The 18,080-nt window shown below is 39.9% G+C and overlaps 1 protein-coding gene across 6 annotated transcripts in view; it reads right to left on the bottom strand.

The window, feature by feature from the left end:
* Positions 1 to 18,080, bottom strand: part of LOC124171785 (plexin-B) — a 615,725-nt gene that overhangs the window by 224,526 nt on the left and 373,119 nt on the right. For all 6 annotated transcript variants that reach the window (XM_046551100.1, XM_046551104.1, XM_046551102.1 and 3 more), the window contains exon 5: positions 16,889 to 16,989. In XM_046551100.1, coding sequence (XP_046407056.1) covers positions 16,889 to 16,989 — 101 coding nt within the window. The remainder of the gene's footprint in view (positions 1 to 16,888; positions 16,990 to 18,080) is intronic.

The raw sequence follows: 18,080 nt of genomic DNA, 5'->3' as shown, positions 1-18,080 counted from the left end.
AACGATATGCGAGTGCCAGATGCCTGGTAATGAATTGAATGGTGACATTCAATCACCTTTGAGAAAAAACATACCAAAAGGGGCAAAAGTATTAAAATATCACCATAAAACTTCGAAAGTTTTATTTTTGGCTGATAAGAGCCATCGAGTATTTCTCATTTATTCTTGCAAAGGGAAGGAGGAGGTTGAGAGGAAATCTCAACACACACACATGATGAAAGGAAATTTTTCGGCTTGTTAGCCGCATACTTTCTTAGACTAGGGATAACGCAAAACTTTCGTTAGATTGAAAAATACTGAAGTTAAAACAAATTCAAACTGCCAGAAAACATTTCATTTGATCAGCCGTACACCATAAGAGAGAGAATCGTGATTAACCGTAATTACCTCCAAGGATCTCGTTTAGCGACCCACTACAAGTAAATCATAACAAGAAGCTGGTAATTAACAAAGGAGATACCGTGGGAGCAAATTATCCGGCCATAATGCAAAAGGTGCAATAGGTTAGAGGCACATCATGAGGATAACGGACCGTTCCATTATGGCCTAGTCCTTCCTGCCACGGAAAATGATCCCGAATTCTTTTAACTTCCCTCACTAGAATGCAAGGAATATCGTCCGGAACGGTGGTTGCCTTTATTGATAGCCTATTATTGGCAACCCAAAACACACTCTTCACAGACATAAGGAATTATGATCTAGCAATTCCAACTAAATACAAACTACCTCAACAAATTACTTGTCTACGAGTATTTTCTGTCTATACCTTCTTGTAGAATTATTACGCATATTTTCACTGCATAATTTGTTTACATTTTGAAAACTATTATTTTTAATTGAAAATAATAACAACAACAAAAAACAAAGAAAAACTGCTACTTTCATTTAAAAAAAGATAAAATAACAATAAATAAATAAAATTTTTAAACAAATCCCTCCGTCGTTAAAACGAGGTTTTCAGTACTCACTAAGTAAGAACGCAAATAGAGTCACCACTGCTAAAAATTATTTCCATACAGTCCTGAAATATACATCTACAAGAAGGTATGTATGCCTAATCGATTGTGGACAAACGTAACTACTAATTTTAAGTTATATAAGATTAACTCGATTTACAGCAACTGAAGTTTTTGGAATTTTTACGTAATATCCAATGAGAGAACTAATCGGCAGAAATTCACTCAAAGGCTTAATATTGGCCTCTTCCGGTTTCTAGGTTCACAAGTCATTCTCGGGAGAGTCATTGGCCTCATCTTGAACGTTAAGTGTAATCGACGAGACGGGAAAAGTTAAAAGCATTTCAGCTTTCAGTTCGAGAAATAACAAAGTAATTAATTCATTGACTAGGGTTTTTTGGATAAATATCAATTACTTAAACCTTCTCTTTCTTAATCATAAGAGAAATGGCTGGTAATTTACGTCTTTTGGTGATGATTAGTCATGGAACCCCTTTAAGTCGCTTTATTGAAAAAAGAAGAGGTGTATAAGTCGTAGATGTTCACCCAAAAAACACTTCGAATGGCATACCATGTAGTTAGACATGAGTTAGTGAATTTCAGTCATTAACTATATTTGAAAATGGAATTCATAAATATTACCACCATCGTTTCATAGTTAATCAGCCGTTTCAGGTTAGCGCTCATGTAACAAACATCAACACTAAATTTTACCATATATGGAGCGCTAAATCTGACATTAAGTTCCTAGTTTCTGATGGAGATAAAAGGAAAAATTTTCAGGGTAAGTTCATTGACGCCAAATAGTCGGGAAAAAAAGAGACTTCACATTTTGCATTCCACCGGAGTACTATTTTGCAAGGGCATCAGCAGGAAAAAGGTAACTATCCGTGAAGGGAAATTTTAATCTGCTCATTTGCACATGAAATATCTGAGATGCAACTTCCGAGTTACAACTACAGCGAAATGAAAAATGCTTAGCGATATTTAATTTTTACCAGCGATTTTCCTTAGTCAATTTGACAATGATAATTTTAATCTTCAAGGATAAACGCACTTAGAGCATCTTGAATTTTACTCATCTATCCACTTACGCTATTTAACAATATTTTTTATAGTTACTCAATCTTGAGGATAGCAGAGCAAGTTAACAGGATTGAAATAAAGGTTACTTGGCATCTGGGACACTTACATAGCTAAATTTTAACAATGTAAGCTCTCATACTTCCACCCAAATTGTAAAACGATACGTTCAACACTCCCACCAGGCAGGTTGAAAGCACCAATTATCTGATTCTTTCCCGGGTTTGCCGCAAAAGTCGTGTTCTGGCCTCCAAAGACATTCGCACGCCAGCAAAGGATTTCTTTTCCCATCGGAAAGCAGGAGCGTCGCCGCTGCTATTCGAAACGAATGCACGGCCGTCCGCATCGGATACCACACTGAGGAATATAGTAAACGCCCGACGATGGAGCTGAGCACGTGCCGCACTCGCCTCGAACGCAAATACATGCAATCGAAACGGACCGCCACGTTCGAACGGATAATGTCCCCAGGCGCAGAAGGGCTGGCGGGCGGGCCTTTTACAATGCCATTCGCGGGCGACTGTTGTGAGGAGGGAAAGTAGAGCGGCGACCAACAATTTGGCCTGCCCACACCGGGAAACAGAGGGGAATATCTTCAAAATACAGCCGTTAATAAGACAAAACAAGTGCCGCTCAACCAGTCGTATTTAATCTTTTTTTCATTTTTTTGTACTTATTGTTTGAAGCTTTAGCCATCATCTTGGAAAGTTCGTAGAACACATTTATAGTAAACCTTTTACAATACTTCAACAGCATCTTAACTCTAATAATTACCTTCGAGAAAATATTTCGTATTATGGATACGGGCATATATTCTCCAGGTGGTATACTCTAAATGTGATTAGGAGCTGAAGGCGTATCTCATAACCAACGTTCCTCCATTAAATGCTGGTTTCTTAACTGATTTTCTGTCAAAATATATAACTTTACTTCTAAAAGTACGTAACTCAAGAATGAAGCTTGATAAAATTACCTAATTAAAAAATTAACTTTTATAGACTCAATTTGATGAAGAAACCTCACCTCACACAACATGACAGGTACCCGCACACCTCTATTTGGGAACTGAAATCAAAATTTAAGTTTACATGAAGACGCTATTAAAGGAATTATTCATAACCTCCGTCAGACATTAAAATAAACCAGATTAGCCTTTTCATAATTAAAAAGTTATTCAAAAATTTCTAACTCTATCAGCTATGTGATGTAAAATACTATTATCACACGTAGCTTCATGAATCCTCACCAAATGCATTTTCGGCGAGATTCAATTTCCTCCGACGAGGAAATAGCGAGGCATTACGTAACCGAAACTAATTTAAAATTCCACTTCACGAAAATAAACAAGACGGCAAAAATACGAATCACCTTGTGTATTAATAGATGCCACGAGGCATGAAATTAGACGACACTGCTCAATTCCTCATAATTGGTATCTCTAGTTTGGCTCTCCTTTCATACTTCAAGAGAAATTTTTCGTAAAAAAATGAATGGCATTAATTAGTTGCGTACCGCAAAGTGGACAGTAACTTGAGTGCTTTCCATAAAGTAGGAACAACTCGTAAAAATTACATTAAAAGCTTTAATTGACGGGAATCCAACAGGTCCACCATTTCAGAAAACTTCCCAAAGAAAGATGTCCCGAAACTCAAGACTTGACAGGCAGAGGCACGTATAAAAAATCTAGAAAAACGCATTCAAAAAGTCCGTCAAGCATTCGACAACGCGAGCAACGCAGCTAATACGGAAAAAATCCCAAGCCAGGAGATTTACGAATGGGGAGTAGAACGGCAGCGATAAATGTCATGCCTTCCTGTGTTTTTTATCACCGAGGCAGCGATAAAAGAGAACAATAATAGCCATCCACTAATTCTCGACGCCACAGCACCATGCAAAAAGAAATTCGATAATACCGCCATAAATTATGCGAACTGAAGTCACGAGCCACTGTTATACGTAAACAACCACACACATGGCATTGGCATTGGGTTAGGTTATTTTTTGGCTCAAATATCCCGAGTCGGGACAATAAACTGAGGTCGACGGACGGACGAATATCAAGCGGCAACTGCGAGGCCTAAGTCGCAGGGACAGCAATTGACGGACAAGCAGGAGTAACGCGTCGTTATTGAGACTCTTAGCACGCGTGGCGTGCTGACAAAAGCATTCCAAAAAGGCCGTGAGCGCCAAACGTCGAGGGCGTGACTCACGCGAGCGCCGACTCATAGCAAATTCCATTAACAAGTCAAAACACACACTTTTCCAATATCGAGTAAAAACTTAAAAAAATGACAATTTTAAGTGGTGAAAAACAATGTTAAAAGAAACAAATTTTGGTAAAAAAATAAGCATAAGCTTCGTATTTTCCACGCGTAATTGCTTGACCACGCCGATTTCAGACCCGGTGCTCATTTTCAAGGTATGGGCTAGCATTCAAGGTAAGTAAGGGAACAGTTGGGGGGGGGCAAGGAATGGGTTGGAAGTAACTAAGGCACTGAGCAAATGAAAACCATGTAGTTCACTGACAAGATTCACTCTTTCGAAATTGACTATAATATCTCATTTGCTAATCCCGTCAGAATTATGGGATTGTAATAAAGAAAATGACTATCTCCTTATATATTTCTACTGTATAGATACATTTTTCTCAACCTATACGCAACCAAACTCGACAAATGAGGTACCAAAATGCACAGAATCTATCAGAGAACATGCGACGGCATATATTACTTCCTAAATATTGCTATTGTTTCCTAAAATTGGTTTTAAAAAATGGCCCTTGATATTTCTCTTAGGGGATGAGGCGATCCGCCATGTTGACGTCACGCAATTGCTCCATGGTGCAGAGCAAACCTTTATATCAGGATATTTAATTGATACCAATTTAGTTTCAGATACATATTATTATGGTTTTTGCAATATAACGCGCTTTCAACATATTATTTCAAGTTAACTCAGAAATGTCTTGGACTCAACGCGTACTCAGTCTTTGGGGAACCATTTTCTGTCTCTCTCTCTCTCTGGCCTTAATATTTTTGTAAACATATCGTTTGACTTAATATTTTTGTAAATATTAAGGAAAACGCTAAACAAGTATTAATAGAGGATAGTGCAATTACTTCCAATGTTGTGTTTAAAGAGGTCCTCTGACCTCAATTTGTACATGAACATTCCAATGAAATTTGTACATAAGACTGCCTTTTTTCTACATTTTAAAATTAGAAACGCGCCTATCCCTCTGTGGACCTGCATTGAAAAGAGCGGGGGAAGTCCGCTGGGAGCGGGCGCATCATGCTCGTATTCTATATTTGAGTAAGCAAGCAATTTTTTATGATCTCACAAATCTTAGATTTCTTATGATCATTCCAACATAAGAGTTTTCAACCTGCTTGCGTAATGTAAAAGGATTCACGAGTAACAGCATTGGAACACATACGACACACTTTTACATATTTTAGGCCAACACCTCCTTCTGAATTAAAAAGCAGTTAACCCATTTACAAACATTGGACAATTAAATACTTGGAATTTAACATTACAGCTTTTTCGAGCTCTTGGAGGCGACCACAGCGCCGTATTAGTGTAACAGGGATCTTATGTTCAATTACAGCATTCAAGTAAGCATCCTAGCCCACCCATCTAAAATTTGGAAAATCTAACGTTCTATTTGGGTGAATCAGTTCCTATCCTTCCTACCTACCTACCTACCTACATTAAGCACGACACTGTGGCAAACATCATAGCGAGGGAGGAGAGCCAGCAGGTCGAACGGGTTCGAAGCCTCGAGTCTTGCTCCCATCATCCAATCCAACGGCGCACCACGCCAAGAGGCAAATCGGGGCACAAATCTGGTAAAAAAAGGGGAATTTGCATGACGCATTGGAATTGGGGAGGATGAGGCAAACGGCCATTTTGGCCAATGGGGGGTGACGAGAGAGGGAAACCTGGCGGCTGCTCCCAACGATCGGTTCCACGGGGAGGAGGATTTACGTCCTCTCCGACGGACAGTATGGTAACGCAAAACTACTAAGCATACACAGCACCCAAGTAAGAATAGGCCTTCCAATGAAAATATCCGCTCTCACCGGGCTAATTACTTCAAGACTTCCTCACTATCGAAAATTTTCCTTCTATTACATTCTCGAGGACCACCTGGACCTCATAAGGCTCACAGTTTTACAAATTTAAAATAAAACCGGAGAAATAATCGGTACTCAACAGTACATAAATTAAATACTGAAATGAAATCACTCCATCATTTCTGCTTTCAGCATATTCTTTGCCAGAGATAACCTTTACATTTAAAAACGTTTCCCATTCATAAAGAGTAGATGTAACAGTGAACAGTAGCAATTCTTGCAATTCGAAGGTAATTATGAACGGCATTAACGGGTAATATTAAGTGCATACACTAAAGACTGAAGTCAAATGGATTCTCTCCCGCAAGAGTAATTATAGGGCCTGCCAACGTGAAAAAGCCTCTATACCAACGTGATTTAAGATCTATAGGAATTACAACGATTACAATTTGATTTATCGACGTATAAATCAAAGAAATTAAAATCATAAATAAACGTGCACTTCCTTTGATCATTTCAATAGAGTTCAAATTTGTTTTCCCAGGAGGAGGAGTGTTTTTTTTAATGCATGCATGAGCTTCAAGGTCGAGTGAAGAGGAACGAGCCGCAAGGCTGGGCAGTCAGCCACGAAAGCAAAAAGTTTTCAATTCAAATATGTATTTAACCTCGTTACCCCATACTAAGAGTCCCCCCAAAAAATCGTCATCTTACATCGACAACGCACAGCCGCGGAAGCGGCGCACGTTTCAAAATCACGACAGTCAGTCACAGCATGCGGTATCATGGCAACGCTGCGACCCGCTTAAAATCGTAAGTCGCACGAAACTCGCGTGGCAGCCGAGCGAAAGCCAACCGCCCTCCATCGCACACTCAATAACGGCCGAACCATTTGACTTCGATCTCGACGCAAAGCCCATTCAACAGACCATCGCGGCAGATGCCATTCAATAATGCATCGCCAAGCATTTCCCGCCTACTGGGCGTACCACGTTATTAAATTTCATTACGCGTCGATGCTTTTCCTTCACGCCGCCGTGTAATTGCCTAGTTTAATTGTCACGAATAAAACTTGGAGTGAGCCGAGGCGGCTGTAAACACAATTGAGACACCATGCCAATTCCCGGACAATTGCATATCCGCAGAACGATTTGGAGCAGCGCGGCGAATGGAATCATTAGCCAACGGTAATGACGGAAGGAAAATTTGCGGAGAATTAATGGTTTCATTACCTTGACGTCCGCAACCTGTGTATGCATTGAGATTTTGTTTCGAGGGAAAAAATAAAAATTGAAAGACAAACGGCAATGTAATGGAATACGGAAACGAAACACGCTGGAATCCGCGTTCTCGCCACAGGAAGTGCTTTCGCGGCGAGCCAATATCGAAAGACCAAAGGCAGCTCATTCTCACAGAGAAAGCTCCACACATAGCAGACAATGAGAGCGCATACTAATTAGCCTAGTGCCATCACTAATCACATGATCATAGCTTTTGTTTTCGATTTTCAGGTGTAAAGTAGATTGAATGCTCAACACGAAGATCGAAAAGGATCGCATGTCATTCCATGTTTAGTCATCCGGAAACCAAAGTGTTCACATAAACGAATAGTACCGCCCCTGCTAACGGTAGGTTTTTTTTATGATTCCATAGATGACCTAGATTTAACAGATACCTCAGTTGATTGGTATCATAAAAAATTTCTAGACAGTAACGGAAAATATGCAGGGCCTTGAATGGAATGTCACCGTCTACGATTAATTTTTTTGGAGCAATAAACTCCTCAAAATTGTGAAATTACCAATTTTCCCAAGAAGCATTGAAGAATTTTCAAGGAACAAGAAGAGATCAAGTTCTCGGTTTTTTTACTTTTTCTGGACAATTGGAGCGGCAGCCGATACAAAATGGAGAGAAGGGCGGTGAGATCGAAATACTTGGTCTATAAAACCTCTGATCAATGACTAGGTGGGCAATACAGGTACATGCGAATGACCAAATACTTTATTTCAACTTTGAACAAAATATTATGACATCGTTCACGAAATCGACCTCTAGATTAGGATGACCAAAATCACGGCCCCATGTGATCGACATCACGAAAAAAGACTGAGACCAAATATTTCCTTGTCTGTGCCCGCCTTGTTAGTGCACAAAGCGTCAGAGTAACTGATAACATATCATTCATGTCAACAAGAGGGAGACTGCGCTAAGCTACACGCTAAATTAACTAAGCTAACATGCCAAGCAATTCTTGATTTCATCACAAGATGTGCAAGATGTACAAGAGAAAATCAAGTCCATGACGGAGAATATAATGAGCCGTTCTGAAATGACCGTGAGCCACATACCTCTAAAATAAACTCGAGCTAATAGTGTAACGATGAGGCAAAGGGTTCTGGAACGCACTCACTGAAATAAAAACCACCGCCGCTGGGCTTAGCTCTTACATTAGTAGATCGCTTTTAAAATGTGCGACCGACCACGCCTTCACTCCATCCACTTTAATTTGAATGCATCGCACGGACGCGAATATCCGAGGGAATGCGGCAACTTTCTCAATAAATTGAAGCAGAGGTTCACCGGAATTTAACGAAAAAATCGATAGTAACGCATCAGGCGTCAATATACCAGCACACAAACCACAAAACTATTCAAAGAATCCATGCTGAACGATTAATAAACGTTTAATTCTGATTAAACGCCCACGTACACTAGTTTTAGAAATAGTTTGCTGATCTCATGCCTCAGGACCTTATACGCCTCTTTCCCTGGGCACATGAAAATATACTAAAAGATAATGGATTCAAAGACAAATCCTAACATTTCTTTAAATGAAATTAATTATTACATTAAGAAACTCAATTTCTCAGCCCTGAATTACAATCACTTGAATGACTTCCCCCACCCCAATACTTTGATAATACTATTGCTTCAGAGGCTTCATGGAGTGGACGGTTTGAGTAAGTGACTCTCTTCAAATACCTATATTTCAATTTCTCGTCATTTTGAATAGATGACAATAATCCACATAAAAACTCCCTTCGATCCTCTGGTTGATATTTTAAGTAATCCACAACGAAAATTTCAAAGCCTTGAATGTGAACGGCACGGGCTCTCCAAATTCAGAAGCTTATGAAACGAGACTAAGGCTGTTGACAGGCTGAGGGATCAATTGAGCGGGGGCAATCTCGAATGACACGTTCGGCTTGGTGTGGCGGCGAGAGCACTCGAAAGACGCGGGAGCGGTCGCACGCGACTCGTCAGGCAACGACCGTGCGTCGTCAATCGAGTCAAATGGCTCAACACAGATCACGCGACCCCCTTTCCTGTCTCGGAAGATCCGTAATAAGATGATTACGTCGACAGCATCGTTTCACAAGAAGCGGCGATTTTGTCACTAGTTAGTTGTTCATTGCGATCGAATTTTAATTTTCATTTTACATGAGGACCCCAAAAACCCGTCACTCGATATCAAGATTGATTTTTAGCCACTTATTCCAGCATTAACGTTTCTTTAAGATAAAGGAGTTGATAGAACTTCGTCAACTCGACGAACGTTTGATCCCGAGAGTCTCTATTCTGATCAACACTAGTGAATAGGTGTCTCTTCACCACAAACTACATGCGCTTTCTCACTAATATAATAGGAAACGAATATTGAAGGTGTTGATGGACTAATATGGAAACCCTGGATCATATTACAGCCTGAAACATGTAGGTGTCTCATATACATGTATTCAAGTTCAGGACCTACATTCTACTGCCATCATGTTGTGAGTTTTTATACTCTTAATAAAGTAGCAGGTTTCTATTTGTAATTCTAATGGAAGAACCAATGCGCCGTCGGACGAAATAAAAAGTTTTTCAAATATTCTTTTAAAAGGCCGAGATTTAAAACGTCATGCCGCCATGATTTGTTAATTAGTTGCCACTGAATTTTGTTATTGAAATGCTACGGAAAATATATCTAGATTATAAAGGTTTCGGCACATTCTCAGGTATATATATTGAGAAAAGTTAATCAAAAATACATTACAAATAAAGAGCTGATATCAATATGAAATGGTATTCCATAATTTTTTTAAGTTTAATTTTTTCAGCTTAGTTTAACCTTGAAAATGAGATTTTTTAGACATTAAAATGAAATATAGGTCACTAATGGTGATACTTGTTTTGGGTGTGCGTAATTAAGAGTCAATGGAATAAAATGAAAATATAAGGTATTTTTTGGAAAAAAATCATTGCGATGGCCGAGTAGCCCTGACAAATATTTACGGAAGTTTTCTAGACAGAATGGGTTATGTCGAATAAAGGCTGGAGTCAGAATTTGTATTAACTTAATTAAATGGTTATTTAATTTATCAGCTTATTCCATTTCCCCCACTAATATGGTAGGTGTGAGTTTCCAAAGGTGGCCTCAGCTTGTGCGGAGGCCACGCGTTCGATTGCACGCAGTCTTGAGGGACAGGGCGTATCGATGGTCAAACCAAGATGGCGAACTTTCGATCACGCAAGGAAACTCTCGATAGCGCCTTCAGTTTATTTCAACCTAATTGGACGGACCACAAGAGTCAGTCGTGGTGGGAGAGAGTAGCAGTTCATCTACATCTACATAATACCCCGCGAGCCACCTAAAAGGCGTGTGGCAGGGGGTGTTAGGACACCAGCCGTTTACAACTGAAAAAAAAGAAGTGCTCTAACGAGGTTGGGACTAGCGCTTATTAAAGTCCTTTATGGTTCGGGGGAAAACGAATTCGCATATCTATCCGTTCGACAACATATCTCTCGTAATTTATCGCTTCTATCGGACCTGGACATATAGTGTGCCTCTAATATTATGTTCACTGTGTCGCTCTTAAAGATATCCATTCTCAATTGCTCAAGCAATCTAAGCCTAGCGCGCAGCCTCCGAGTCTCCAACGGCTCCCAACCTAATTCGCTTAACATCTGGGTAACAGTGTCTGTACGCCCGTAGCAGTTTTTGACGAAACGCGCAGCATTTCTTTGTATTTTATTCAGTTCGCGGATTAAGTCTTTCTGCACCGGATCCAATACGCTCGCTGCATACTCAAGGTGCGGTCGGACGAGAGCGAAATAGCACCTTTCTTTTACTTTCTCGTCCGAAAATCTTCCCACAATAAGCTTGACGAATCCTAATTTTTTCAGGGCTATGCCGCAAATATTCTTTATATGTGTTCCCCACGTGAGATTCGAGGTTGTGGTACCTCCCAGGTACTTCACTTCGTCTGTTGCCTTTATGTTAATACCATCCACTGCATAAACATGGTTAGAGTTGGACGAATTCCGCAAGAAATGTACCGCCATGCATTTGCTCAAATTAAGTTCGAGTCCCCACTCTTGGCTCCACAAATGAACGTTGTTTAAGTCAGATGATAGAATTTCATAGTCAGAGTGATCACTAATTTCGCGATAGATGACAGCGCTGTCAGCAAATAAACGTATTTTACTGCTAATGCGGGGGCAGAGATCATTAATGTATATAATGAACAACAGGGGGCCGATTACGATTCCTTGTGGAACACCTGATGTAACTTTTACAACATCAGAGCTAATTCCGTCAAGAACTACTTTTTGTTTACGATCTCTGAGAAAGTCGCGTATCCAGTTTACAACTGTTTAGTTTAATCCGCATGACTGTAATTTGTATACAAGTTTGTTGTGAGGTAGTGTCGAAAGCTTTCTTAAAATCTAGAAATAGTGCGTCAACTTCTCTTTTCGATTCACCAGATTTTATAACGTCGTGAAGAAAGAGCGCGAGCTGTGTTTCGCATGATCTACCTTTTCGGAATCCGTGCTGACAGTCATGGAGGAAGTTACGTCTGTCCAAGAAAGTCGTGATATTGCTAATGACGATATGCTCAAGTATCTTGCCTATAATCGATGTTAATGAAATCGGACGGTAGTTGCCTGGGTCTCATGTCTGTTTCCCTTTTTGAATATGGGTGTAACGCTTGCAATTTCCCAGTCTAGCGGTAACTTCCCTTCGGAGAGTGACTTCTTGAATGGGGAACTTGCATGAATTTTTTTTATTTCATAGGCGGACAGAAAATTATTTTCTGAATACAACAAAGAAAACCGCATGTAAATCTGAGTTTTCCTTCGGGAGATATTTAATGATAAATATAACGAATTTTAAAGCGCGGGAAAAACTACCTCACCCCCCAAGCCACTGCCGACGAAGCCTCGATGACGTCAAAGGTGCCTAAACATTACGCGGAGCTATTGTTGTGATTGTTTGTAATAGTTGCCAGTAGTTGTGAGAGCTTCGTTTGTTAGACGTGTTGATTATTTTATATTTAAAGATAAATATCCGACTATAGAGGCTTGGAAGCCATCGTATTTTGCATTATTTATCATATTAATATCTGAGTAAGGGCATAAAATATAAAACTGCGGCAGTTAAACCAAGAATTTGATAATACCTAAATAACATCGTTGTAGGAGTCTGAGCCACGGCTATTGGAAGGGGGATACGTTAATTGTAAGTTGATGTTATCGACGGCATATCATTCATTTTAGTATGTAATTAGAACGATTTTGATGTTTACTAATGTCCGATTAGCTTTTATATACAATAACTTCATCCGTTTATTCGTAGGTACCGGAGAATTCGTCGTTTAGGACTGTCTGTGCTTGTATTATGGGGTGAATTCCAGTCAATGCAACTTTTGCTCGCTGATTGGAGACATCTAGGAACATTTTTGTGCCAAAATAGTGTTATTTTCAACGTGACATCTCCCGTTAAGCTACTGCTAATAATCACAGTGCCAGTGGTTGTAATGCACAAAGTTTGACAAGGTTGAAAAATATCGGCCAAGAGTTATCAGTGTTCCATCGTGATTGAATTGTAAAAAGTGCTATTACGCTATCGATAAATGTCTAACAGTAGTGTAAAAATTGTCAGTGGCGTGCTAATCTCCGTTGTTCACCGTAGATATGACATTTCACGATCACGCTATTGAAATAAAAACTGTGTGTGAAGTTTGTTATTCCATTATTTCAACGAATAGTAGTGAGAAATGTCACCTGTGTCACTTGTGTGGGATAATTTAAGGGTTTAAATCAGTGAATAAATAGTTGTATTCATCATAACGAGTTCTGTTATTGTAAGTTGTACGTGATGAATATAAGAATGTGATAGTGACATCCAGTTTTTGATATGAGTATTTGCCTATTTCCCACTATATTATTATGGTATATGCTAGTATATTGTTTATGGATTTACCTATATTATTGAAATAGGTTGTAGCTTGTGTGTGTGTTGGCAGCGGAACCGATTCGCGATCTCACATGTGGATTGTGTGCAGACTGCTTTGCTGTGAATTCGTACAGTAGGACGGATAGGACTACCTTCTCCGTCAATCCGGCGTTGCCAAATTCAACAGGCCAGCTTACTCTAATGTCAACAGCACAGCTTACGATCGTTATCCTCCAGTATTACAAGTTTCTTTTACAACTCGATTTGCCGCCGACGTATAGCAATAATTTGTCTTAACAAATTCCATGAGGGTCGTGGCATCAATTTTTGGTGTCCTAAAAAAAGGCTGGTGTCCTAACACCCCATGCCACACGCCTTTTAGGCGGCTTTCGGGGTATTATGTAGACGTAGATGAATTTCAGGTGTACTATTCGAACGAGTGGCAACGTTATCATCCATTTTTATGATAACCAAAACACACGATGTGAAACGCTTGTACTTCATCATCCCGATGCCGCATTATTAATATCCCAAGTAATAATCTAGGCACAATAGCAATAGGAAAACTTGCCCAAGAATAACAGAACAAAATAAAGTGACGATGAGCGGCTAAATACTCCCTCAAAACAATTTTTACACCATGCGCTCAGCGTATTTCCCTACTCCCTACGGTTGTTTAGGCACCTATGACGTCACGCCTGGCCTCGGCAACGCTCGGGTGTCTTCGCGCAGTGGTCGACTCAGAGAAATTTTTCTCGATTTTAAATGCAATTTTTTAATTTCTTTTGATGTTGAATGGAGAAACTGAAGGTATTTTTGCGAGCTAATGTATCCATTTGACTTATTCAAAATAGTTTTTAGAGCAATCTACGACCCATGCAAGTTCCTCATTGATGTCTAAGTAAGGTGCGATCTGTGGAGCTAACTCCTTGAGGACACGCGCTGGTATTCCCTCCAAGTCCAGTTGGGGTGGAGCAGCTCATCAAACCCATTGGCGAGTCGAGTGGATGCATGGTTAGGGGAGGGGTGGGTGAACATTATCGACAGGAGAAATTGGACCCGACACACTTGGCTCGTGGAGGCGCGCACTAGAAAAAACATAGCAGAATCGACAGGGCAAAGGTCAAGACCAATCAGGGGACACTTTCCCAACTCAGGAGAAAAATTGAAGGTAAGCAACTCCGCCGACGACACAGAAGGCGGGAGTGCTGATGACAAATGAAGCTGTGAAGTAGGGGAGAGCGGGGTAATAGCGTACACTTAATCACTTTTATTTTATCTCTCTCAATTGGTAAGTTAGACGAAAGAGGCAATCATATTATTTTGAAGGAAATTCGATTTCCCACCAATTATTTGCATCATATCCGGATAATTTAACTTAATTTGAGTGTAACACCTATTTTACAAAACCCTTACACTGCACGGTATTGTTCCGAGTGATGGGGCAATACCGTACACCAGTTGGGGCAATACCCCTCTGTGCGATATTGCCTTTAACAGGTGATGATATTGCAAAGACTGTGGCGGAAAACGAAGATGGAGAATGTAATTTAAAGTTTTATTCCATCATCGAAATAAGTAAAACAGAGCATTTTAGCTTATATTAAAATTAAAGTAATACCAACCCCCTATCTTGGTTGTAATAAAAGTGAGCTAACATAAAACTAAAATTAAAGAAAATTCTTTTCTATCTACGTTTAAATGCATTATTGTAGCATTAAAATATGAAAATCCATAATTAGTATAGACAAACTGACGACACGACTGATGAAGGCCGTGCGGATTATTGAGGTGTGTCCGACTATCGTGTGTTCGGACTATCGAGGTTCACCTGTACTTGGGAGGATTGGTAACGAACACATTCAAAGGTCCTTCATAATTCACATAAGCATTTTAATGTTCAAGTTGTTCAGAAAAATTATAATACTATATGGGGCATTATCGTTCAACCCGGGGCATTACCGCACACATTGCGCCTAGCACGGTATTGCCCCATGCAACGTGTACGGAAATGCCCCAAAACGACAAGACGCATCATTTCCTAAAATAACCTAAAAAAAGAAGTACATAGAACTTGTGTTTGGTATTAAAAATAGCCCATGATATGGGTATTCGAAACCACTAGTTTGAGTGTAGTCACTAATAACATGTTTCTCTTACCTCAGTTCGAGTTAGTCTTTATAATTATAAGAAAAGTTGGCAAAAAAGAAAAGAAATCGTCACATACACGTGCGTAAAGGTATAAGCTCCCAGCATGTCTCTATCGGTTCCGCTTTCCTTCCGCTATGCAGCAGTACTTCCCAGCGCTTACTACATACTCCAGCGGATCTAAAATTATGGGAGCACGGTATTGCCCCGCCGTGCGGTATTACCCCGGTCTCCCCTACTGCTTAGCTTCACAACCTCCAATCTCAGAAAAAAGACAGAATCTAAAAGCAAACATTCTGCGACCAAGAAAAGGCACCAGGGCTAATGACATTATTCAATAAATATAAAATACTGCTGGAAGGGATGAAATATACTGAGTTGACACGCTGATGCTATACTTCATGCGCGATAACATTATCCACGAAATTTACATTAGATTTAGATCGAAGAAAATAAGTAAAACAAGGTAAATGCGAAGGGAAGTAGACCCGTGGCTTACTAAAGGCGTGTTTCTTGTCGATGCAATTCCTCCGCGGGCACGTGTGCAAACACACTCACCATCGAAATTGCACCAATGACAAAAATCTTGTGAACAATATCTGGTCTAACAGATGGATTTTCGGTGAATTTTCACAGTAGCATTTTATATTGACACCAGGATATGAATGGAAAATGGATCTGGCAATATCCTGTTCTACATTCGTGCATTTGTCCAAGATACTTGTATGCTTAAATTCATTAAGTGAACACGACTAAAGAAAAGAAATCCAATAAATAGACAAAATTTTAGCATGAAAAACAATTACCTAAGAATGGAAACTGAAGAAAAAACGTTAACGCAAGCCTTGCACGGGACAAACAAAAACATACGACAGGTAAGCCAAGACAAAAAATAATGAATACAAGGGCTTAAAATACCGCATTGGTAGCGAAAATAAGTTGAGCGGCTGACTGAGGTCGGAGGAACTAAGAGCCACGTCACTTACTGAATAAGCAGTAACTATCAATAAGATAGTGGATCTGGATAGCTTGCCAGTGAATACCACTGACTCACGACTAGGGTGACAGTAGCCTGAAATAATGCAAACGTCACAAGCTTTCTTCAGAAGTCTTGTGACGTTTGAGTTAAAAAATTTTATGAGTAGACTATTACTATACAATACATGAAGTTTATTTTTATAACAAAATAGCCTTTATGTATTGTATTCGGTCTTGAAAGAAACTACCCACGCGTAAAGTAGCGAATGTATAAAAAAAACTTCATATCTCCCAAGAACAGATTCTAAGAAGAATAATCTTGGCAGAAAGGTGACCCAACAATTCGGATTTTTCCCAGTACTTGCAATGACGTCTCCTTCCCGGATCACCACGCCGCCCGGCACCAAAAGAACAAAGGCATGGCTTACCTTTTCTCTAACGAGCACCACCCGCAATATGGATCCTTCGCCTCCAAGCAAGCCGAGCAATTCGTGTAACTGTTGCAGTGCTCCAATTTCACTTTCGAGACCTGTAAAGACAAAAATACAATTCTTTAAACACTGAAGAGGGAAATTAATGACATTACAGTGAGGAGAAACAACGTACACAAGATGGAGGTATAAAGACGGCAGGGACAGAGGAATTTTGCTCATGAGCTGGCGTTGATCACCGGACGTAAATATTTTCTTATCTATTCTTCTTCTGATAATTATTCTCTTTCATAACTTCCCTTCCATTCGCAATTATACTACTTTCCTTACTTTAACCTATGACGGAAGCTTAAGGGACGTCTTGTGAGAGAATAAAACAATTATAAGAGCAGTATAGACATCCAAAAGCACAAAAAGTCGAGGAAACGAATATTGACGAACATCAATCCAATGAGAATACCTTACTAAGAAATTTATGAATTCCGAACAAATTCCAGACAAAAAATAAGGAATTATCATTCAGCGATGAAAATAATCTGCACAGTTGTGACCGCCAACTGCACACTTGGAGCCCAGCTCCAATCAAAATTCATTATAGAACATTGTAGCAATGTAAATCAGTAATCCCCGCCTGGCAAAAAGAGTAAAAAACGTCTATCGGGCCAACCTCTTTCGGTACAGACGATAGGTAACAAGGTGAAAAACTAAAACATCAAAAGTAATAGAGCTGTTTTGAACCAGTTACATTACGGCATCGGAAAATTCCAGTAGCAGCAAATGCGAAACTCTGAAAGATATCGCATTTTCAGCGCAAAAAGCCGCCACAATCTCCCTTATTCAGCAACGCATTGGATTAGGCATCTAAAAAATAAAGGCAATAATAATGCAAACGTTGAGAGGGAAAAAGGACGCCACACACTTGCAACTTGTTCAGCCGCTGCACGGGAGGATGCAGTCAAGTGGACAATTTGACTGAAGGGAGAGAGAGGCACATTCGAAAAACATTCACGAAACGGACTCGCGAAAACATTCGGACACTAATGAAAGCGAAAATCTCGCATTGGCCGCGCTCCACTCCACCACTCCTTCCAAAGGCATCGCCACTCGAGAAAGAGGATATTTTTCGGGAAACTGGTGTGAGAGGAAATTCGCTCCGATACGCCGGCGGTGGAAAGCGGCCTAGGGGCGG

Source organism: Ischnura elegans, chromosome X (assembly GCF_921293095.1).
Source record: "Ischnura elegans chromosome X, ioIscEleg1.1, whole genome shotgun sequence".
In the NCBI taxonomy this organism is placed as follows: Eukaryota; Metazoa; Arthropoda; class Insecta; order Odonata; family Coenagrionidae; genus Ischnura; species Ischnura elegans.
Note: the sequence above shows the minus strand (reverse complement) of the source record. Positions and strands in the feature narration are given on the sequence as shown.